This window comes from Amphiprion ocellaris, chromosome 6 (assembly GCF_022539595.1).
Source record: "Amphiprion ocellaris isolate individual 3 ecotype Okinawa chromosome 6, ASM2253959v1, whole genome shotgun sequence".
NCBI lineage: Eukaryota > Metazoa > Chordata > Actinopteri > Pomacentridae > Amphiprion > Amphiprion ocellaris.
The window spans coordinates 32,590,871-32,614,630 of record NC_072771.1 but is presented as its reverse complement, the minus strand read 5'-3'; the positions used below and the strand labels follow the sequence as shown (position 1 = coordinate 32,614,630).

General features: G+C 40.1%; 1 protein-coding gene across 2 annotated transcripts in view; it reads right to left on the bottom strand.

The window, feature by feature from the left end:
• LOC111566713 (rho guanine nucleotide exchange factor 28-like) overlaps positions 1–23,760 on the bottom strand; it is a 49,433-nt gene that overhangs the window by 22,608 nt on the left and 3,065 nt on the right. The window contains exons 4-15 of one of the 2 annotated variants that reach the window (XM_035946894.2): positions 19,801–19,942; positions 18,991–19,100; positions 18,367–18,553; positions 14,213–14,396; positions 13,335–13,536; positions 12,907–12,982; positions 11,181–11,227; positions 9,783–9,879; positions 7,281–7,409; positions 1,839–1,960; positions 1,275–1,657; positions 281–455 (exon numbers count right to left, since the gene is read on the bottom strand). In XM_035946894.2, the coding sequence (XP_035802787.2) occupies positions 281–455; positions 1,275–1,657; positions 1,839–1,960; positions 7,281–7,409; positions 9,783–9,879; positions 11,181–11,227; positions 12,907–12,982; positions 13,335–13,536; positions 14,213–14,396; positions 18,367–18,553; positions 18,991–19,100; positions 19,801–19,942 (1,854 nt within the window). Of the gene's footprint in view, positions 1–280; positions 456–1,274; positions 1,658–1,838; positions 1,961–6,308; positions 6,590–7,280; positions 7,410–9,782; positions 9,880–11,180; positions 11,228–12,906; positions 12,983–13,334; positions 13,537–14,212; positions 14,397–18,366; positions 18,554–18,990; positions 19,101–19,800; positions 19,943–23,760 lie in introns of those variants that run through there. The other variant, XM_023267461.3, reaches the window with a different exon arrangement.

The window sequence follows — 23,760 nt, the reverse complement described above, 5'->3', positions numbered from 1 at the left end:
CTGCAAAATTGATAATGAAAGTGCAACACAGAAGATTTGAGTAAAACGGAAACAGAGTCAAAAAAGGGGTGACCTTGTTAAAGATAGAAGTTAAAATCTTCATAGATGTAAGCATTCAAGAAGAATAATCTCCAGTCGAGAGGACAGTATAGTCATATAATCACTCTTTTAATTTGTTATTTGGAACAAAGATCCTGGTGAATCAAAAGGAGGAGAATTTGTGCAAATATTCTGTGACAAGCCAGATAGGATTCTACAAACAGAAGTATGAAGGTCTAACCTTGGTGGACTTTTGTGTGATGTCGGAGTGCACACGATTAAAATCTGGTGAGGCATCAAAGGAGTCCCTCTCCTCTCCTGAGCTGGACCGCAGGATGGATTGCTGCTTTAAAGATGAGCAGGGGTAGGAATGTCCCAATAAGTCCTCTTCTCCACTGTCACACTCTAGGCTGGGGCTGTTTACACACACAGAAATACAAACACACACACACACACACACACACGTTGAGGTTATAATCCTGCAGTATGATAAAATATTAAATGGCTGTTACTACATCAATCTGCATTAAGGGTGAGAACAATCTTGGAGACTTGAAGAATCTTTGTGACAGTCAAGAGATGTCACACACTCACTTTTGCTGAGTACAGTTGTTGACAAACAACAAAGCAGATCGAACTACAGACCCATATTAAGCTTTGCTCAGACACAAGTCTGACAGGATCATAATGTCAACAGCTGGTCAAAGATTTAAAGTCTAAACTCCAGCAGATTACAAGATAACAAGCTGGTTTGTGTTGAGCTGCATTATTTTGCAGAGGCTGAGGCAGATGCACCCCTATGACCTAAGAACTACCACAGATGACCATCATGGACAAATGTGCAGCATTTTGATAGCTTGTGCCAGATTCTGCATCACTGAGGAAACTGGAAGGAATGTGCACTTCAATGAACAAACAGCTCAATTGTATTCAAGCTTCCTGTCACTTTCCACACCTTCACTGACACTGCGCTAAATGTCAAAAAATTGTTTTGCTGAAATTCCAAACAGATTAGTTGTCTTAGCACAGGTTAAACAGAAGACTGCCTGTGATTCAACACATTTCTAATCTGGTGCAGAGGTTTAACGATCTGCTGCATCGATTTTTTTAAAGTAGGTCAGTGTGCATGCAATAAAAAAACTAATCCAGTTTAGAGGCAGTTGCATTAAATTTCTTTCATAAAAATAGTTCACACTTTGATATTACATCAAGAATTAACAGCAGTCATCTCCTACCTCAGGCCCCGGCACGACTCTGTCAAGCTGCATCCTCTACGATTCAAACCCGGAGAAACTGGCAAGCATGTCTGCGTCTGACGCCTCTGTGCTCCCTCGAACAAACGAAGGGCGGAAGCCAGGGGAGAGGAAGGAAAAGATGGGGAGGAAGCAAAGGGAGAGGGGGGAGAGATGCGAGGGGATGGCTCCCTGTGACTCTCCGAGCCAGGGTCTTGGACCCCTCTCAGCCCGTTGTGGGGTGAGGATGGGTACCGGGTCTGGGAGCAGTTCCCTGAATTAGGGGGAGTCATGGAGAAGGAATCCCAGCAGGAGCTGCCAATGTGGGACATGGGGCTGACCTCATCCTCCCCTGGAGAGCGGTATTTAATGTCAGCGTCGTCCACCTGGAACAGAAAAAGTGAGAAAGCAGTTAGACGGAACCGGAACCATTCCACTGACCGATTTGTAGCTCGTCCACTGAAACATTTCACATCTTGAGCCAAGTCTGCTAGTTTCATGAATGATATCACTGCTAAACACTTTTTTTTTCATTCTAGCTGAATAGAAATAAATACCACAACTCACCTGGTCTACCAGCATGGCGTTGGCGTAAACTTGGTCTTTGCCGTGTATCATCGCTGACAGCCTGGCAGCTGCTGCCAGAGTCGGGGATGAGGCCTGGCTCTCCCTGATGGACTGGCTTTTCTCTGCAGAGAGGGAAAAAGCCAGAGAAAGAGAGAGAGGGGATTTTTCAATATTACATTTGGTTTCCACAGCAACACCAAATAACTCACAAACACGGGAAGTGACATACACATCCTGGGCAGTTGCATGTCATTGTTCAGGACCAACAGTCTCTGTGTGAATGTGTGTGTCTGCCTGAATGGCTCATTGCACACACACGTGAATTGGTGTGTGCATGGAGTTGCGAGCAGACTTCTGTAGACATGTTTCTTCCGCGCCCTGCCTTCGATACGGCAGGCGAGTGGAAATAACTCCCGGTGAGCACACAGTAGCATTGAGAGGAACCCTTTCAACACAGTGGAGTCACTGTGAGCAGCAGTCTGGTTTTGCTGTTGAACAGGAGAAAACACTCCTGCTCTCAAAACACACACACACACACACACAGCTCCCTCTGGGATGTAAAACGCACACCCTCTCCACAACAAAATTTCTTAGAAGGTATTTTGGGCTACAAAATAACCTATGCACATAAACAAAGAAGCTAAACGTTGCCAGTCACGGCACACATGACAACAAAACCTTTGATGAGACATTTACAGTGAAGTATTGTTTAGGATTTTCTGTACAAAGCAGAGAAACTCTGATGCAAACATGGACAAAAAGTAGCTTAAATGTTCGAATTTGAACAAATGCAGCTGCTCCGACTGCTGATGAGGAGCATGTGAAATGATCAAAAGCTCCAAGACAGCTACCAAACTGTGAATCAACTGCTGTTTTCAAGGTTGAGGAAACTCAAATGCATGAGTGTTTTTAGTTTAAATAGGTTCCACTGGGTTTTAGAATATATAGAACTGTTTTCTGTAAGACTTTGTTAAATCCCATGTCCACACTCCCTATGCAGCCTGTTTTACGTCTGAACTTGCATGATTGAACCCCGATTGAACGCCGAGAAAAGCACCTCAATAAAACATGAATCTGGTATACAGACTTCATTTACTGGTGTTTTTTTCTGCTACTGGTCTACCATCAGTCAAAAAGTGTCCCTCTGAGAAACACCAACTTCAAAATCAATGATCTTCAAAGCATAAAAATTTTTGGCTTTAAAACTCCAATCATACCAAGTGAGTCATAAGTAGGTCAAACAAAATTCTATCACCTAATTATACTTTTTCATGAGCTCCTCAACTTGCCCTCAGTGCTCCAGTGCAGTCTCTAGAAAGGCACAGAGTAACAGGTTGTCTATAAATTCAGTGACTCACAGGTTATAACTGTTTTGTACATCTGAATTGTAGCATTGAATAAGAGATTTCACACTGCACATTCATTGGAGACAGTGCAGTATTTGTCACACCGACCAGAAGAGGCAGCCTCATTAGCTCAGTTATATTATTATCCTCATAATGACCATCTCACCTCACGATGGCCAAGTCATGCCTCCGGCGATGGCAGCGGGGCAAAAACATGTCTTTGGCATGTTAAACGGTTATTAAAATGAGACTCAACAGTCTTCTTTACAAAGGAATCTGCAGTTTATCCATGGTTTCCAGGCTTCCAGCACCGCAGAGTGGAGAGGAGATGTCCAGCATTTGTAACAGAGAATAAATCAGACCAACAATTGGCTGTGCTTCCTGTAGGCGGTAAGTCCAATAAATCTGAGAGGCAACAGGGAGTCAGGCAGACATTGATGAGGACACCAGATGATTCCTGTTACATCCCCATCTAATATAAATGAATTAACTGGACTACTGCAGCATAAACAGAGCACTCCACATCAATCCTGCAAAGTTTTGAAGTCTGAAGTCCCTCAAGTAGAAAACTGCAAAATGTTACAACCTGTTGTTAAGATACGTCTGGATCTTCTTAGTTCCACATGAAAACATTACTCTGTATATGAACCTGAATCAAAATGCATTATACCTGCACACAGTCACGTTAGACCTTCCACTATGTATCACAGGATTAGCTTTAGTCCAACATCAAATCCACAGGAGGGGTTAGATCCTGGATGTGAGTCAAGCTGCTGTTTGAAAGCAGATATCGTTTCATATAAACCCACTTCGGGGACTTGACAGGCAGGCCTAATAGTTCAAGTTCTGGGCCCGGTCCAAAGCCACAGCTGGCTGCCATAGGCTCAATCATTCACACACCTCTGACCCATAAACACTGCCTCAGTGAACATTACTGTCAGGCAGCGTGATCTGTGTTTAACATTAGTTAAGTGGGGGAATAACAGAGAGGCAGGGAGTTCATATTACTAACAAGTTAGACCTGCACTAAATCAATCTTTCTGTCTTTATCGCTGAGACAGAGGCCACCGTCCGCACGTTGCCGCTTGAAAGGGAGTTTCAAGAAATGCAGAGCCTTGTGTGGGGCTATTTATATAGGATTTTTGCTCATGGAAGATATATTTGGAGTGATGTGATATTCAGAGCATGTCCCTGAGTGAGAGCCAACCCTATACAGTAGCGGTGCCTGGAGTGGCTGCAGAAAGTAAAAGAGAGACCAAGGATCTCTACAGAGACTAAGACAAAGACAGCAGTCAGTGCCAGGTTTCCAGACCAGGGCAGTTAAACACAGAGAGTGACCCTTCAACCCATGCACACCCCTGGGAGAGAGGGAAAGATCGAGGAAGGCAGGATGGAGAGGGGGGAGGCAGAGCTGTCACAAGGGCTCTTTCTCAGGGTTCGTTCCTTTTAGAAGCTGTTTGGCAAAAACAAAATAATCATAATTATTCATTGTATAAACACCTCGGCTTGTTTATTATGAGTACGAGAGGATTATTTGCCCGTGCTGTCCCTTCTTTTATGATGTCAGTTAATCACACTAAACAACTATCACTTTGGAGAAAGCGGAGAGAAATTAGGATCACAGTGAAATAACAAGCCGAGTCTAAAAGAAACATAACAGTGGGTGTTATTATCGTACAAAAAGGGGGAGAGGTAATTATTTAACTTTACTGTTCAGGACGTTTAAATCATTAAAGCAATTGTCCACCAAAATCCACAAACCCACTCTGAGTTATGACACCTGTGGTCAAACATCCCGGTCCAAGCATCACATTCCCATTGTGTTTACATTTTGGTGCGTCACTCTGGTCGAGAGATCCAGGAAGAGGTAAAGCCAGAGGGAGCAGTGATCACTTCTCAGAATGGAGAAATAAACTTGCAGCTTTGCACACCTGAAATCACATTTCACTTCAGCAGGTGCATTGTTACACCAGAGCCAACTTCTCAAAATGTTTAAATCCCCCTTGAAGACTATATGGTCGGTTTAAAAGGTTTATTCAGTGCCACTGTTTCTGCTTCTTGGTGGAAGAGCAGCACAGACAGGCAGTGTGTATGAAATGTGCCGACGTCAATCACAATTACCAAGCAATAACACGGATAATCTTGCGAAGGTTTATGGTGAAAGATGAGGAAAAGACCACTGGAGTTGAGCCATGACACAGCCATGGCAGTAACACGATCTTCTTCTCTGTCTGTCTCTCAGTTTCTCACTCTTTCTCTCTCTCTGTCTTCTCAACAAACACAAAGCCACTTGCACACAAGCAATGGCTTAATTTTGCGCTATTTTAAGCATCCACTTAAGCTCTCCCATGATTAACAATGAAGCAACAAACTTGGATGCCAAGTTTAAGTACCAGTATTAACTTGATTCCAGTTCAGTTTCTCATAATGAACCAAGGCAAACACTGTTTCAATTACTTCTTCAGTGACACCTAAACAAAAAACGATGATCAACTGCAGGTGCCTGATCCTACATGAAGGCATGTGTTAAACTGTGGGCTTACTTTTTGTCAGATCAGGGCACGACTCCTCAGCGGGTTGCATTCATGCACACGACAATGTGTCCTTAAGATGCCAAAAGCTCCAAGCCACTCAATCAGCCTCAAGTGGACATCTGACATTCCCCAACATACTGTCACATATCAGGTTACATCACTGGCAAACATTTAGTTATCTCACTCTGACCGATGCAGTGCTGCAGCGGAGGCCTCTGAGTAACAATGTGTAATGGGAACAGTCTAATTTTAACTTTATTGTTCCACCATGAATGGTAAAACATGTCTGCCAACATGGCAGATTGCAGTTAAGTGCTAGATTTTCCATCTCTAATATGGACTAGCTGCATCATCTCTATGATCTGCATTTAAAAAGCTGACAGCTTTCTCTCTAAAATGAGTCCACACGCATCTGACCTGTGTCAAACTCTGCAGATGTCAACATGTCAGAAAGACATGCTTCAAGGATATTTCTGTCAGTGAAGTGAGAAGTGAGTAAGTCAACATTTATGGCAACTGACATAACTGTGAATGATAAAGGGCAGCAGGACAGATTTTCACAATAATAACTGTAAACACTAGTATGTTACCTTTTTTGCCCATCTTCCTGCGCATCCTCATCTTAGGAAACGAAGGCCAGGAGTAGTTGAAAGGAGAGTCTGAGTCAGAATCCATGATTTTTGATCTTAAAGAAAATCTTCATCCGAACAGCTCAAAGTGTTTGATAAATAAATGAGCAGTGTCTCGATTCACATAATTTCCCACATGGCTGAACAGACAGCGAACTAGCTGCAGCACTCTCTCCTTTTTCCAAAGCCCTGCTGTAGACACTGACACTTCAGGAGTGAGCCAGCATGTTCCCCTCTGTCTCCCCCAGCCACCCTTCCCCCTAGAAATCCTCCCCTTCCCCCCCTGCAAAACTCTCAACCAACTGTCCAACAGAGCCGGACCGAACCCTGTCTTCTCCCTCTGCTTCTTCTTTGAGTTTTCTTTCTATTTAACACTTCTTCCTTCCTTCCTTTTCTGACGGCTCCTCTCAAATCTGTGGCAACTTCTGGGTCTCTCTTTCTCTGTGAGTCTCCCTCATTCACTCATCTACCACACACAGTATACTGAGTGAGCGGGAGGGAGATCAACACATGCTGACAGGAGCAGGGGGGAGGAGGGTATTGACGGCCGGAAAGAGTGACTGAAGGACGGAGAGAAACAGAGAAAGACAAAGTCAAACAGAGGAGTGACTTCAGAGTCTGCAGCGAAGACAAACACGAGGGCAGACAGCTCAACGGAGGTGAGTCTCAGACATGGGAGAAATCATTAACCCTGTGAGTTCATCATTGTCTCAGAGATGTACCATGGCTGCAGAGCTGCACGCTCCACACACTTCAAGGTACAAGCAATCCTGCCCAAATATGCCCAATGCCACATCTGAAGAGACTCCTTCTCAATCACTCCATTCTCTCTCATTCTCTATAATTTTAGCATGTCAAAGCCAAGCTGTGGAGGGAAAAGGAGAGGAGGGAAGGGGGGGGCAGACAGACAGCCAGCCAGGTCAGCAGCCTCACCATGGAGACAGCAGTGAGAGCTGCTGCTGTTTTCTTCTTCCACGTCGTTCCTTTCCTCCTTTTCCCCCCTTCTCAGCAACCTGCAGGAGTACAGTGCTCCGTCTGCAGCAGCGAGGACACAAGCAAAGCCTGGCAAATGGGATGGTAAAGGAGTTTTAAGAGACAAACGACACAATAGCATCGCGGAAAGAGGCCAAACATGGGTTTATAAATGCACATAAATGAAGGAATGTGATAAAAAAGATATAGAGAGAAAGAGACAGAGAGAAAAGGGGGATGAGAGGGGTTTTGGAGGCAGAATATATGCAGAGGAGGGAAAAAGAGGTACACTGTGACTATAGAAAGTAGTTTCTGTGTGTGCATGGGGAGAGGGGTGGAGGAGGGTGTTGGCACTGTACTGGTGAACATTAATGCTGCCTTTGTGGGGTCTGTGTGAGCTTTAATCCTTTTTTCCGTTCTCCAATTAGATCCCTCAGTCGGGGTCGGAGACTCTTGTTGGCGCTCCTGGCGTTGCACTTATCGTCTGTTGTCACTCTGCCAAACTATCCATATCATAAATCCCTTTCTCTCTCTCTCTCTCCCCTTTTCCCCCCATTACACACACACACACAAACACACAAACACACACGCAACACCATTTTAACACTCCCCTGCTCTCTGGGGATCTCAACAAGCTGCTGGAAAACTGCATTCAGCAAAGCCCTGGCAACCCCCATTCAGCCACAAACACCCCTTTTTTTCACTTCCCTATACCCCTTGCCCCCTTTAGAGCACTCTTCCCTACTGCATTCTTCCTCTGAAACACACAAGCGAACGCACACACACATCGACCTCCTTCCTTTCACCAGCTACGGAGAGCAGAGCTCTTCAGGCTGAAGTGGCCTTTGCTATTTGTTCACTAAACTCACATTAAAATGCTGACCTGGGAGGATGAGATGGGAGGGATGTGGGGTGTGGGTGTGTACATTTGTGTGTTTGTATGTAGGTATTTGGGTGCAAGTGTGTGTGTGTGTGTTTTGGGTGGGGTATTTAAATATTGGGGGCATTAGGAGGGCAAAGATGGGGGAAAGGGAAGGGAGGAGGGGCGATTTAAGACCAAATAGAAACACTGTGACTTTTCTTTTTCTAAACTCTAAATTATTATATTCATATTGTAAATATTGCAAATCCTTCTTTGGCAATAAGATATACAATTACAGCCGTGCCAGTGAATTTCCAGTAATCTGTACTGGGGAGAGGAGAGATGACATCAAGAAGACAGGGGGAACATGACAGCTATGCTCAAAATTCCTCATCCCTCCCTGAGGGTCTGTCTACACAAGTTCTGTCTGTCTATTTGATGACGCATTAGCTCGAGTTACGCAGCCATATTGCCATGTGTCAAAAAACAGGCTGTTATCACAATATCAGCTTTACTGCTTCACTAAAAAATATAAAAACCTACTGGTCACTCGTGATGCCTGACAGCTCTGGTATGTCTAATGGAGAATTTAAATTCTTCAAGGGTCAAGTAAGCATTGTTATCCCGGAAGAATGTCATGTATGAAATCTGAGTCACTTCCAGCCTGAGCTGTATTATTTCAGTCAAGCATGCCATTGAGGGGAAACTTGAAGAAAACAGTACGTAAGTGACCCATATTATTTCATCTCAGCCGCAGAAGGCATTTGAAGGGGTTGAATGGGGTCATGAGGAGGAAGTCATCAAAGGCTGCACAGAAAATGTGAAAATCCACAGTCAGACAACACAGACAGATACTCACTGATACACATATGCATAGAGAGTCGGATGGCTAAAGCATTTAGCATGGAAAACTACACCAGCCACAGGACATTAAGATTGCAGATGTCCAGTGCCAAGTGTTATAAAGCCCAAAGCCTCAGCTGGTAACCACAGCATTCTTACACTGAGGCATCAGTCTGCTCTGCAGAAACACAAGGCAATTATTAACCCACAGGATGTTCCCACTCTCAAATCCTTCTCTTCCCATCCAGAAGGCAGATCAGAGTGAAGCCACCTTCAGCCATCATGTTAGGAGTTCACTTCTGTTCTCCTGAGATTGTTGGCATAAGCAGGATGACTCAAAGTTAACTACAGGACTACATGTAAAAGATTCCTCCTTGGTGCCACAATAACTGTAAACACAGAGTGACAAGAATCCAAAAATTCAAAACAGAGGGTAGGGGGTGCAAAAGCAGCCATGGGCCTGAAATGTGATCCTATAGTCAGCAGGGATGGTAGACAGCCATAGTCGAGGGTTAGAGCTGAGTTCCAAGTTCTGTTCAGGAAAGGAAACGTTTCCTGCAGTTGGACTCACTTAACTATTGGAAGCTACTTGGATAACTTCCTATGAATATAACACCACCTAAAACAACAATGATCACTTTCAGTCCGTACAAAACATGAGCTTCAGCTGCGGTACCACAGGCTCTAAAATTAAAACCACGTCTAAAACAGGCTTCTGTGAAAGTAACACTGCTTGGAAGAAATCTTAAAATCTTTACCAGAGTCAGACTGCGAAGGCTCGTCCTCTTCTTCGTCCTCCTCATTCAGGCAAAACATCAGCTGCTCCTCAAAGTCCTCAGTGAAGCAACTGGGAACCTTTAGTGAAACAGCATGCACATTTCCACAGTGAGACTTTCACTTTATGCATACCGCAAGAACGAAAAGGACGAGCAGAACTAAGTACAACAGCATAAGTGTGTGGTGAGTGCCAAGGGGTGTGAAAAAGATCAATTAGGTAACCATCTGCATCACATTAAACAGGTCCTATTGGATGACCAGGATCATGTGCACACACCACACCTCTCAGAACATGAAACACACTTTTGACCACTCACAAAGACATCTATTCAGTGGCGTGTGCAAGGTGCCAGTTCCAGCACCTTGACAATAAGAGTGAAACAATGTGCAGCATTGAGGGCAGGCGGTGCCTTGTTTTAGCCGTGACCGCAGTTTGCCACTAGCTGGTGCAGATGTTCACGAAGACTGACTGAGGGGTCCGAGAGCTTTACAAGCTACCACTTGTAATAACATATTTCAGGCATTTTTAAGTAACGCCTATAGTCCTCAATGTTTTGAAAGGACAGGCAAGGTAAGTTTTTATCTAATTCATCAGCTGAAGCTGCTTAACTCTCTGAGCTCCAAGCAGATTCCGGGTGTTTTTTGCCCCTGTCATATTTTTTATTAACTGTGGGTTCATTTATCACTGCAGTGAGAGAACTCCAAAAAAATTATGTGCAGTATGGCAAAGTTTTTAATGCCATAAATCATATATAAGAAAAAACAAAAGCTGAATTTCTTTTATTAATTACTTTACAAAATTAAAAAAACAACCTGCAATTACCATGTGCAACAGTTTACAAATGTGCACAGGTGTTACCAAACCTAGAAAAAATTAGGGCCGTACATATGAAAGATTTTACTACTTAGATTTTTATTTTGTTTCCTCATTTGTCTCCTATGTGTGCTTTATAAACACAGCCTGCAGTTCAGGCCGAAAAAAAGAAAAAAAGAAAAATTGTCACATGACTGCTGGCTGTAGCCGAGTCACTCACGGCTTCTCAGATGCAACAAGGGGAATAGCATTCTTTAGTTTTTTACAGAACCTGATTTCTGGAAACAGTTTATTTTTGCTATTTTTTAAATGAGGCATTGGAGAATAAAGGGATTTTTGATTAAATCTGTCCAAGACTGTCCAAAATTTTAAAATGTGACAGTTGTTTTTGGTTTTACAGTTTCTGTAGGTCTCAGTAGGTTTTGAGGTTCAGAGGGTTAAACACTAGTTCTAGGAAGATTTATCGTGCAACTGAAATATATTCTGGTCATATTCTAATCCATAACTGCCAATGTAAGTGATTTATTATAAGCAAATCAATCAATGTCCTGTATCAAATACTTACATTTTCTTCACCAGCAGAGTTTCCCCCATTTATGTCAGGATACAGCGCTTAACAAAGAGAAAACATATAGCTATTAAACTTCAAAAGAGACTCAAGGAAGCACAGATGTTTGTCAGTTTTTAACGATACCATGTAAAGTTTTAATTTTAGATTCTTTTCAAACCTGGGGCGATTTTTTTTTTTTTTTTTTTTTTTTTTTTAAACTGTGTGGCCTTGATCTCCTTTCTTTTTATTTAACCACCATGTGCATCCCAGATCAAAGGCCACAGCATATGATCACTTACCAGAAACAAAACAGCAACACACAGAAATTAGTGTTTGGGTGGTTTGATTAGTGGCCCGAGGTCATGTGAATATATAAAGGCAGGAAATGTACAATAAGGAAGTAACAGCAACCCACGCAGGGCAGACAGGGTGGGAGAGAAAGTCAGAGACAAGAATAGAACCATGAGGGGAAGTCAAAACAAGGATTAAAAAAGACAATATATATCATATAAAACACCATGAAGGTCTCTCTGGGTTTTCTATGATACCAGAAAACACATTTACTGATATATTGATGTCTACTAGCTCAAATGTTGTTCAGAGAAGAGGGAAGGACAGAGAGAGGAGAAGAGATATAATATTTTAAATTTCATCTGGCTATCTTGTGTGTTTATAGCCATGCCAATAAAATAGCTCAAACACTAGAAGACAGACTGCTATTAAATTCTGTACAGTCATTCATGATGCCCAGAGGCTTGAACTGCAAAGACACTGTTGATTTCCAGACTTCTCCTCTAGCACCACCAGCAGGTCAAAGTCATATCTCAATATGATTTACAGCCACTGCACAAAATGCAGAATTTGGATCCAAATATCTCATAATAAATTGTAGTAACTTCAGTCTTCACCTGAGCTTTTGTACTGCTTCACCATCAGGTCAAAATATTTGTTTTGTCAGACTTTGGTCTCTGATCAAAATAAAATTCTTATCATCCACAGGCGTACTTTGAGGTTTGAATAACTAACAGATGTTAGATAAATAACATGCTAAGCTAAGAAGTGAGTATTTTACCTACTAAACATTAGTTATTTATTTAAATTGTTTTTATTTTTTATCATTTTGATGGAAAACTTCAGAATTTTATTTCATTTTATTTATTTATTTTTAAGTAGCAGTCATTTTTAAAATCCAGGAAAAATAATTGTCACAGATGCTGGATAAATTATGTGCACCATTTACCTAATTTATAAAAATCTGCCAAATGTTGTTGATAATTTTTTGAATAACTGACTGAGAATTCATCATCCATTAACCCACTGAACTCCAAAACACACCAGCGGGTTTGAAAGCTTGTTGTCCTTTTAAAAAAAATAGAGGTGCAGGACTTTATATTGGAATGACAAATGAGCCAAGATTGTGTAAAAAAAAATGTGACAGTAGCAGAAACTGCTTGGGGTTCTGAAGGCTAATCAGCAAATTAGCTGAAAGCACTATTTCTCTTTAAACCTTGCTTGTCTTAATTTTACTTTTGTTGGGTTTGCAGTACTCATAAAACCCCAGATGAGGGCAGTCATTTTCTATTAATCTCTGCATGGGGCCACAGGTAAGATCCATAACAAACCACCGCTATAAAAAAAATTGGGAGATCATTGCAACATGAAAGAAAACAGTCAAGATGTGAAGGTTTATTTTAACCAGGCCAAATCCTAGAAAAGAGACAGATTAAGAGGTGTGTGATACCATTGTCTGCAGGATCATCCACTAGTTCCTCCTTCCCTAAGATGGTCTCCACCCGGTCCCTCCTCAGTGCTTTGATCTGAGAAAGAATAAAAGCAACGCTTGGGTGAAAAGATGCTGTAAAACCAACATTAGCAGAGTAGGTCAAAGCAGCCAAAAGCAGTGCATTAGTGTGGATTGTGACTGGTTTCGACTTTGGTTTGCTTTCTTAATTACACAATTTCTATCTGGCTTTTTTGCTGAATGGACTTTTCAGTGTATAATTTTCAGCAAAAATCAGAACCATTTCTGCTTGTGTAGAAATTACCCCTAAAAATGCTAAATCTTTGACTTTTTTTTTAGTCCATTTGGTCATATTTGACAACTATTCTGTGTTTACAGATGCTACCTTTTTATACAGCTCTTTACATACAGTGCTAACTCCCACATACCTCTCTGAGAAAGTCCACATCTCTGAGTCGGTCTCTGAGAAGCAAGATATCAGCGTGTCTGCTCTCCTCTGAGCTCCACCTCAGGTTTTGTCGGACAGTCAGAGTCAGGTTTCCTGTGTCATGACAGAACCTCAGCAGCCTGGATTGGTCTGCCCACACCTGGGACAGACCTGCTGGAGGTGTAGCCAGAGGGTTGGGTGGGCTGCAGCCGGACATCAGTATTAGGGTGATTTTCTCAGAGAATACTGTTTGTATTTTGGATTAAAAGACTTCACAAATGATTAGAGCATTTAAATAGCTATCTAAAAGTATGCATGATGGTCCTCCTGTGCTTCTGGCCAAGTAAACAGACCTATAAAGCTGAATGGATTCAGATTGAACAGCCTGAGTTTGAAAGACAATATAAACAGGTGTTTAACACGTTTTAGTGTTTCTAAAATGCTCTTCAACCAGTATGTTTACAGTGGTAGAGGATATCTAAAGAATGAAAATGATCTGGGGTAATAGTTCATGTAAAACTGGGTTTCTTCTACATTTGTAGATGATTATCTTTTAGTTTTCCAGGCCAAGTAAACAGACCTATAAAACTGTGAAGAAGATTTATGGATCCAGATTGTTTCTGACTGACTGAGTTTGACAGATAATACTAACAGGTGTTGAGCATTTTATGTGTTTGTAAAAATGACATTCAACAGGTATATTTACAGTAACTGAGAAATCTAAAGAATGACAATTATCTGAGGGTAAAAGCTCGAAAGCTTTCCCTTGCCCATGTGCGTAGGAAAGCGCTACACTGAATGCATAATGTTTCAGCAAAAACAGTGACTCATTTGTCAGTGTCTCTCCTGTAGGTGCGCTGTTAGAGCTTGTAATCTTACTGTGAGAGCAGCTCCAGGAGCTCAGTGTTGCCTGCTGTCTGTGCCAGCTGCAGCGGTGTGACTCCGTCTTTGTTTGGCAGACTGACAGCCATCAAACCCCCCGGCTGGCAAAGCAGCAGCTCCGCCAGCCGACACAAACCCCATCGCACAGCCAGGTGGAGGGGAGACTCTCTGGGACTGTGCTCTGGAGATGTGGGGAGAAATAAAACCATTAACATAAAAATTCTGCAAAGATAAAAAAAAATATATATATATATATATATATATATATGTATATATATATATATATATATATATATATATATATATATATATATATATATATATATATATATATATATATATATATATATATATATATATATATATATATATATATATATATATATATATATATGCAGTTGGATCTCAGACAGCTGCTGAATGAAAGAGGGAAGTGAGATTAACAGTAAGAGCAATAAAAACCTGACATGTTGAGAACCTTGTCTTGATAACCATCTAATCATGGTAATTAAATGAAATGTCAATAATTGATTTCTTGTCTTGTACAGCTCTGAGTCCCTCTGCTCCACTGACCCACTTAAAGGCAATAAAAGCCTTTTAGCAAAGTGGTGACAGATTCTTGTTCCTGTTTCTGCCTTTTTCTGTGTCTGTCTCAAGATGTGTTCCCTGTAAATGTCATGCATCAAATCAGTTATTAGCAGGAAACTGTTAACCTCAGAAAAATGGTAATTTAAAATGTATTCTAGCGGCGTGTATTGATCCTAATCTTAACATCTTTACATTTCTGACAATTTCTTTCAGGTTTCAGTACTATTCTTTTATTCTAGTCTTCACATTTTGGCCTTTGGTCAAGAGAAAATTTAAATTCTAAGAGGGGTGGACAAAATAACAAAAATGCCAAATTACTCTGCAGTGATGACCTATTTGGTGAATCTCATAATGTTTGATTTTTCTTTTGACTGTCAAACTATCTGATGTCTTTCAGAACAAATGAAGTCTGTTGCAGTTTTGTCGTTTGACATTTATCATCATAATTTTTGTGACTGCAGCACCAGTGGCTGATTCTCAAGCAACTTAAACCTGACTTCAAAAAGTCATAATCATAAAGGCAACAGCGTGAGTCACATAGCAAAAAGGAGTCTTTGACAACTTTCAGAAAGGTCTGACAGTAATTTTCATAACTAGTTTTCAAAGAATGCAAGGCGGCTTGCAGAATTACAAAGAAGTCAGACAGACGCTACTTGAATGGACTGTGCCTTATCTACAAAGACTGCAAAAATGTGGGAAGATGAAAATGAGTCATAAATTATACCCAGTTTACACTGGCGCTCAACTGATATATCAGTTGACTGATGTTATCAGCCAAAATAAACTTATCAGTGATATTTTGGGCGATATATGCTGTCCAATATTTTATTTTTTTTAAAGAACATAATGCAGTAAACGATGTTTGGGGTAATTCTGGAATAGCATCATCACATCTTGCATAGCCAGACCCATCGGGTGCATCTCATTATCACTGAGCCCAGGATGTATTGATGGTGCCCCTTCAAATTGTGACAGGAGATTTGCTTTGGTGAAACATTTGCATGCAATTAGGCCAGAAATGTCATTAAAATAGCTAAGAAATAGCTAAATGTCGATAGCAGAAAGGAAAGAGAGAGCCAACTGAAATGCATTGCAGAAATTGTAAATGTAAATTGCACTATTTTTTAAGATTTCTTGCACTGAAAAGGAAAAGCTTTCCAATTTTGTTATACACTGTTTAATGACAATAAAGCATATTCTATTCTATTCTATTCTATTCTATTCTATTCTATTCTATTCTATTCTATTCTATTCTAAATGGAAGACTATATGATTCATGACTATGGTTTGGATTATCATATATTTTCCAGCACAACTCACCATGACTCCACTGTTTACAACATTCTTGGTGCTCTCTGCAGCACATGTAGCAGAGTATGCAGTGCAGCTAAGCAGACAGTGGTGTGGAGTCAAGCAGTGTCTTCATGGTAAGTTGCAGAAAGTGCATTTCTTACACCATTGCTTTACCTTTTCAGTATAACTAATGCATATATAAAGATGATCCGCAAATATATCCATATTGGAATTCAACATAAAATCAATTTCACTATCTGTCCCAAAAATCTACAGTTGGTCAGGCTGTAGTTCACACTGGGGGGTGACAACATTATCTGAGGGGCAAGATATTACTTGGCAAAACCACAAACATAGCCTCAAATATGACCATTGAACACAATTAACATTTAGACCAATGACAAAAAACAAACATATCACAATCATGATAATCATGATATTTGCTGCAGAGGGCTATTAAACTGCAAATGCTACACTGTATGCCATAGTTTATCCATTCAGTTGCACATCCTGTGACTGTGGCGGTTTTGTGGGATTTTTCCAACATGACTAGAACTGTTCTTTGTGTTACAATGGACAGTTCAGTAAGCATTAAAAAAATAGAAGCATGACAGGTGATAAAAGCAAATTTTTATCCACCGTCAGAAAACTTATGCTTCAAAACAGCAAGAAATTGAGCTTACTTTAAAAAAGAAACAATCCTGCATTACTTCAAAGCTATCTCCACTTAAGGACTTAAAGATTCATTTTTCTTTTTGTCTGTATCCAAAAATCCATCATGGTACAGACCTTGTTGAGCTACAAAGGCAGATTTTGCAAGATAACACATTTACCAGCAGTATGTCAGAATTTTAATGCTCAATTTTCAGAACTGCACTCAGTTTGGGAAAAACATAACAATTAGCTCCAGTGTCTCTTGATTTTGAGACAGAAGGGAGGGTTATTCCAGTTCTTACACTGCCTTTGAAGTCCCTCTGTGGACACTGTCTAAAGCCCTGAAATTCATCTCCGTGCATCAAAATTAAATATTTAGAAGTTTCCATGTTAAGGAAAATAATTCCTTTCTGCCTTTAAACAGCATAGATGTAACTCTACATCATTGCATCCTCTAGAATGTGCAGACCAATCCCTGTACTACTTGCAGCAGCTCGGGCACAACAGCTTACCTGTGACGTTGCTAAAACACTGTAAAACTATTATGCATACTGTTTAGCCCTTCAGGTTGAGCTGATTGGTCCTTTAGGTTTGTTATGTATAAAACTCTGGAGTTTCAATGGTAGAAAATGCTAAATCATGGCATTCACTGCATAGTTTGCTCATGATGTGTCTTCTAACATATAAAAAACACCATATGACAAGATAACAAGGTAAAACATTTGATTTTCAACAGAGGCGCTATTTAAGTTCTCCATTGCCTTCAGTAATATTGAATGCACTGTAAGAAAATGGCGACTACTAAAGGAAAACTTGGAATTGACTATTGAGTCATCAGCAATAGAATGATGTCACAAGCAGTGTTATCAGATTAACTGCAGACATTTACAAGGAGACGCTGCGACGAAACAGACTCCCATAACTATATTACGGCTAAATCTGGTTTGTTATTTATGTAGGTGGCCCTACACAAACACTGGGATCATACAAACAGATGGTGGCATCTAGTAAACATGGTGGTCAGCGTGGACAGAGGCCATACACAAGTGCACACATGCACACTCTGACTTAGATTTATTGAGCTCTGCCTCAGGCTACTTCCAGATGGAAAGACTCTATTAACCACATTACATGCTACTAATTGGCTTTGATGAATTTAGAAGAAGCATGCATGTGAACATCGTTCACTTCCGATTTCAGGCTGGTGGAAACTGGAAATGATGGTGTAGAGGGTGGGGGAGAGTGATGGGCAGCAGAGTTGAAGAGTTCAACCTCCTTGTATAATACTGGCTTCAAGCATTCAGAGCAATGCTGAGTTTTCACAAATGTTATGATGAAAGCTGACTGCCCTCATTTTTTGTAATTTGTTCATTAACCCACATGTAAATAATAAAATGTAATAAATCCCTCGTCACTTGTGTCTGTCTTTAAACCAACTCTCTCCAATCCAAACATTCCCTTTCCATCTGGCAAGTATTTATCTATTGTGCACCATTTTAAATTTCTATATCTTTACTCACGTTGTTTTTATTAAAAACCAAATAGAATATGCTTTTGATCAGTATATCTGTGCAGGAATGCCCACTATGCATGATAAAAGACAATTCTGCCCTCACCGTCTCCACTGTGGCTTCCCAGCACATTCCAGTTTTGGGGGATATCCAGGTTGGCCATGGCCAGGGCTACGCGGCGATCCATAGCCCAACGAGAGCTCTCCTGGCCCAGGTTGAAGAGGCTGCTCAGCTCCTTGTGATCGGTGGAGCTCAGGCAATGTCCATGGATTACCAGGTGCTCTGCCAGGTCCTGAGAATAAATCAGTCATGAATAAGATACCATCTGTGATTACTGGATGACTATTAAAAAAAAATACAACTTTCTAAACTACTGCTTCTCTGTGTGTCTTTTTAAAGATGCAACTATGCAACAAAATAGATTTTTTTAACTACTTCCTATCAAAAACAAACATGTTTGGAGATTTTTTTCTTAATTATATCACTTGATAAGACAAAATGAGTAACTTTCCACTAATTCCACTAATAATTTTCAAACAACAATTTTATCCTCTTAGCAAATACACATTTCTTGGAAACCTAATTACTACTACATGTACTACTTTGGAGATATGGGTGTTTTCCACAGCATGCACACAAGAAGAATCTGTGTATACACAGGTAGTTTTAGTATATTGATACTCATCCTTGTGTGAAATGCTTGTGATCATATATGCTCGTCTTCCTTACCTGTGCATCATCGTGAACATACTCTAATGAAGCCCCGCCCACCCAGGTGGGAGGTGTGGTTTCAGAGCACAGATAGGCCTGGACAGACACGACCTCAGCCAGGTTATGTCCTCAAGAAACACAAAAAGCTAGACTTAACACAGATTTATATCTGTCTGATGAAAAAAAAAAACTTTATGAGAACTTAATTGCATTTTTTCTCCAATGTGAGGGACTGGCTCCAACAAAAATACAGCAGACACAATGTTCCCAGTGACTGATTCACTATCTCAAAGTTCCTGGACTCTGTTACAAATGGTAATTAAATGAACTGAATGTAACTGCTGCCTGGGTGCTAGGACATCTGTCTGAAAATGCATTTATGATTTAAATTCTACACACCACTAGTATGGGGACTAGACAATGCTTGAGCATGGGAAAAGTGTTTGAAAATGTTCTCTTTGTATGCGAACAAAGGCATTTATTTCTCTTATGGGTATATAGGGAGATCTTATTCTATTAGTGCAGATCTTATGGAGAGTACAGCGCCTTTAGGACAGCCTGCTGTCAGTGTCAACCTACACAGAGGCTCAGTAATAGTGACATATTATTCCCTCCTGAGAGGAAGCTGATAAGACTCTGTGCCTTCTCCAGATCTCAAGTCATCAACTGTATATGTACAAGAGTGTATGTGTGAAGATGTACCTTTTATATAGAGAGGAAAACATGGTATTGTCAGGATGTGCAGTTTAATGTCTGACCATGATTTTGTAAAACACAGCAAAATACTCCACATGCATACAATAACACATCATACAGACATGCACATACCAGGCACGATAAAGCAGAGCATGACATCACTCTGAGCCCTGGTGACATGGACCAGCGTGGATCCCTCCAAAACAACATAGATCTCCGCATCCTCTGGCACCGAGTCTAAACCATCCAGCAATGCAAACACCTTCGCCTCGCCCTGAGACAAAGAAAGGTGAGAGAGGTTGAGAGGTAAAATAAAAAAGAGGGATTCTGCACAGCAAAAAAACTATATCTATCCTTAAGTGTAGAGGCTCATTTTAGAATAAGAGTTTATTCTGATGCAGTCATGTTCTATATTTCTGTCAAGTACACCAAATCCCCTGACAGCATACCTCTAGAGGGTGCAATAAAACATCTCCCCCTCAATAAAAACAGGAATGTCTTAGTGTCTACTGCAAAGACCTGCCCTGATCCACACAGGCATGAGCACTTTAGATTTCTCATCTGAGGCAAAAGAAGGTAAAACGGGGCAGAAGAGTCACACTGATACATAGAGTGATTAGTCGCCTTCAAATATTTTCTGTAGGTCAGGTGTGGGTGTGACAACATGTTATATGTCGGCCTCACAATACTGTAATTTGTTAGTCAAAAGGCCCCACTTGAGCTATTCAGATTCTAGGTCACTGATTTATCTAGGCCTGGGTATTGCTTCATTTAACATTTCATCTCTCTGGAACTATCAAAACAAAGAAGAGTTTAAAAAAAAAAAAAAAAGGTTACCATATGTAAACATTTAATGCCTGCTTTTGGCACTAACATTTTGAAACACTGGGCGTATAGATATAATTCTGTAACAAAACATTGCTGAGGTTAAACAACCAGACAGATATATCAAGCAAAAAGATTTCATATAGATACCTAATAAACACTACTAAATGATGCATATTACACACATATACAGGTTCACAGTTTTATTTTTGAGGTTCACTACAATATGTTAAATGCTTTAATAACAGTGGTGGAATTAATCTAATTAATTACTGTCTTTGTAATTAATTAATCTCAATAATTGCAGTTTTGTCAAATAGCAGTATTTGACACAATAAGTGAAGTTTTTCAATTCAAATAAAATTGTGGTTGACAGTTGAATCAATGAATAGACATATACGTGTTTATAATTTAAAATTTATTTTAAAAAAGGAAAATGGGACATATAGAAAAAAGTGATTTTGATGACTTAAAGCCTGAATTTAGCTGTTTTTTCCACTGTATGGCACATAAAATCAGCATAAGTAGTTCAAGGAGCTTCAGAAAGTTGAAAATCCAGAGATTCATTGTGTTTTCATCTTTTCTGGGTCTGATAAATGGTGTAACTTTGATGGTTCTTTTTATAGGAATATCAATTTTTATTTATGTATTTTTTTTATAAACAAAAATTTTATAATGAAGTTATTAAAAGAGATATTTTTGTTGTTTAGGTTATTCCTCCTCCACGGAGTAAAAACAAACCACAAAAATGTTTCATTTCTATTTATCTGCATTTTTCATCTGTCTGCTCCATTCACAGATTACTGCAAATCTAAGTGCAATTATAGCGATTTTATTCAACATTTTAAGACTTTCTGTAAACTCAAGCACTGTCTAGAAAAGTGGTCTATTATGGGATGGTTACACCATTAGCCGTTAGCATGATTCGTAGCTAACGTTAGCTCTGGTGCTAACAGCAACATGTTTTACATTAAGGTGATGCCGTCGGCTTGAAGTGACGCAGTGATCAGAAAACTCTTTATTGTACAATTTGCACACAACCAGGCTTTTATCCAAGCTGCCATCAGGAAGATTTTTAAAAGAAAACTTTCTGCCCAACAAGCTCAATCTCATCTTCCTTCACTGTTCACCAGTGCCTGACTTCACTCAGTGCTTCCTGTGCTTCTTCTTCATGGCTACAAACAGACTTTAGGTCCATTACCGCCACCTACTGGGCTGGAGTGTTCATCAGAGTTACCGGTGTGCCAGAAATGAGGGAACTGAGGAGGGTGAAATTAATAGCGTAAATCATTTTAACGCGTTATTTTTCCCGCTGTAATTAATTAATCAAAATTAATGCGTTAAAGTCCCGGCCCTATTTAATAATTTAAAAAACGCTTTAAGGCCTTCCTCACAAGGCTCTGATTGTTCATCTCAGCTAAGAACGCTGTTGGTTACTAACTTAGGCAGGTACGGAGCAGTGTTCTCTGTGGCAGAGAATAACTCCCTTTGGGCCTTGTAAATTTTCAAATCTTTCACATACACAAAAAGCAATATAACACATTTAAGGGGCTGTTAAATATACAATACGAATGCACTGACAAGCCAACAACACAAGAAAACTGGATACTGGATCTTTGAAGAAGATCTGCTTTCAGATCCTTAAACATTTATTTATTGGATTCTAGACACTTAGGGACAGACAGACAAGTTGTAAAGAAAATGCGGACACACTGTCACAGTACAAAGATTATATGGAAAATGTGAGCAAACAACGGTTGGAGTTAACAAATATTTCCATTGTTGATTAATCTCTTAATTATTTTCTCAGTTAATCAATTAGTTGTTTAGTCTATAAAAGGTTAGAAAATGATGAAAAAAGTTGATGAATGTCTCCTGAAAGCCAAGATAAAGACCTGAAAATGTCTTGTTTTGTCCTCAATAAAAAAAATATTCAGTCTACTGTATAGGAGGAGGAAAGAAAGCAAAAAATATTCACATAAGTAGTTCCCAATAGGAGAATTATTTTTTTTCATAAAAATGTACTGACATGAATTTGTTAATTATCAAAATGGTTGACGATGAATTTATTATTTGACAACTAATTGATTATTTAAATAATTAGTGCAGTTCCAGAGCCAACACTTGCCTGTTCACACATTCAGCAAATATAAGCAACATTAGCATTCACTTGAAGTCATGGTAGTATCCACCTGAGATTTGTAAGTCCAATATTCACACTTTATTCCTTGTTAGTTCTTTAGCAGCTGAATCATCTGTGGATTTGTCTCTATGAGCAACTGTGGATAAATGTCTGCAGAGTGTAGATATCTAATGCAAATGAAATGCAATTCCAACGTGAAACCTAAACAGCCACTTTCAGTCTTTCAAAAAAAAGCAAACATTTCCCTGGGCCCCTAGCCATTTTATAGAGCTGCCACCTTCAACCACCATCCAACAGTCACAGGGGAAGAAATCTATTGTAGAAGATATCAATTTGTCCACCTACAGTGGCCTCAATAGGCCACTGAATTGAGGCCACGAGACATACAGCGTGGGTTATTCTTGGAAACATATCAAAGGACTGACGGAGGCAGGAGTAGAGGAGACAGGCTGGAGGGAAAAAAGTACAGAATGTAGAAGGTAAGAATGCAAAATAAATGTGAAAGGCAAAAAACCCATCACAGACTAGTGCTGAATGGTAAAGTAGTATCACTATCTTATCTCTTGAGAGTCTGTCTATTAGCCTTGCATTACCTCAATAGCTGACCTGGTTTCTCACGCTAAAAAACTAGAGGCTTTTCTCTTTACTTCTCTCGCTGTCTCTGATAAAGTCTGTGAGTAATCCTGCCTCTATTTCTCTCTGTCTCACCTAATCCATTCTCAAATACCCACTTCTTTATCCCTAGTTTTCTATTGTTTGACAAAGAGAACCACAAATTAAAAAATTTCGACACAGCTTCTCCTGTGTCCTCATTAAGACGCCTAACATCCGGATGATTGACCAGATGGCGACCACTAATGATGCTGTGGCTACTAGATGAAATACTGGACTTTAGAGTAGGGATGACCACAAGCAGAGGGAGAACGGATTGGAACAGACTTTGAATCAGTTTATGTTGCATTACGTGATATGATGTGTGCCAGTGTGGCCATATGCTACTTTTCACTTTGTCATCCACTTTGGCACAGATGCCCATGGATGTTTGCACATAGTTGAACTCAGAAGTTTAAACACGCTCAAGTTGAAATCAATAACACCAATATTTAATCACTCTACAGCTTTCA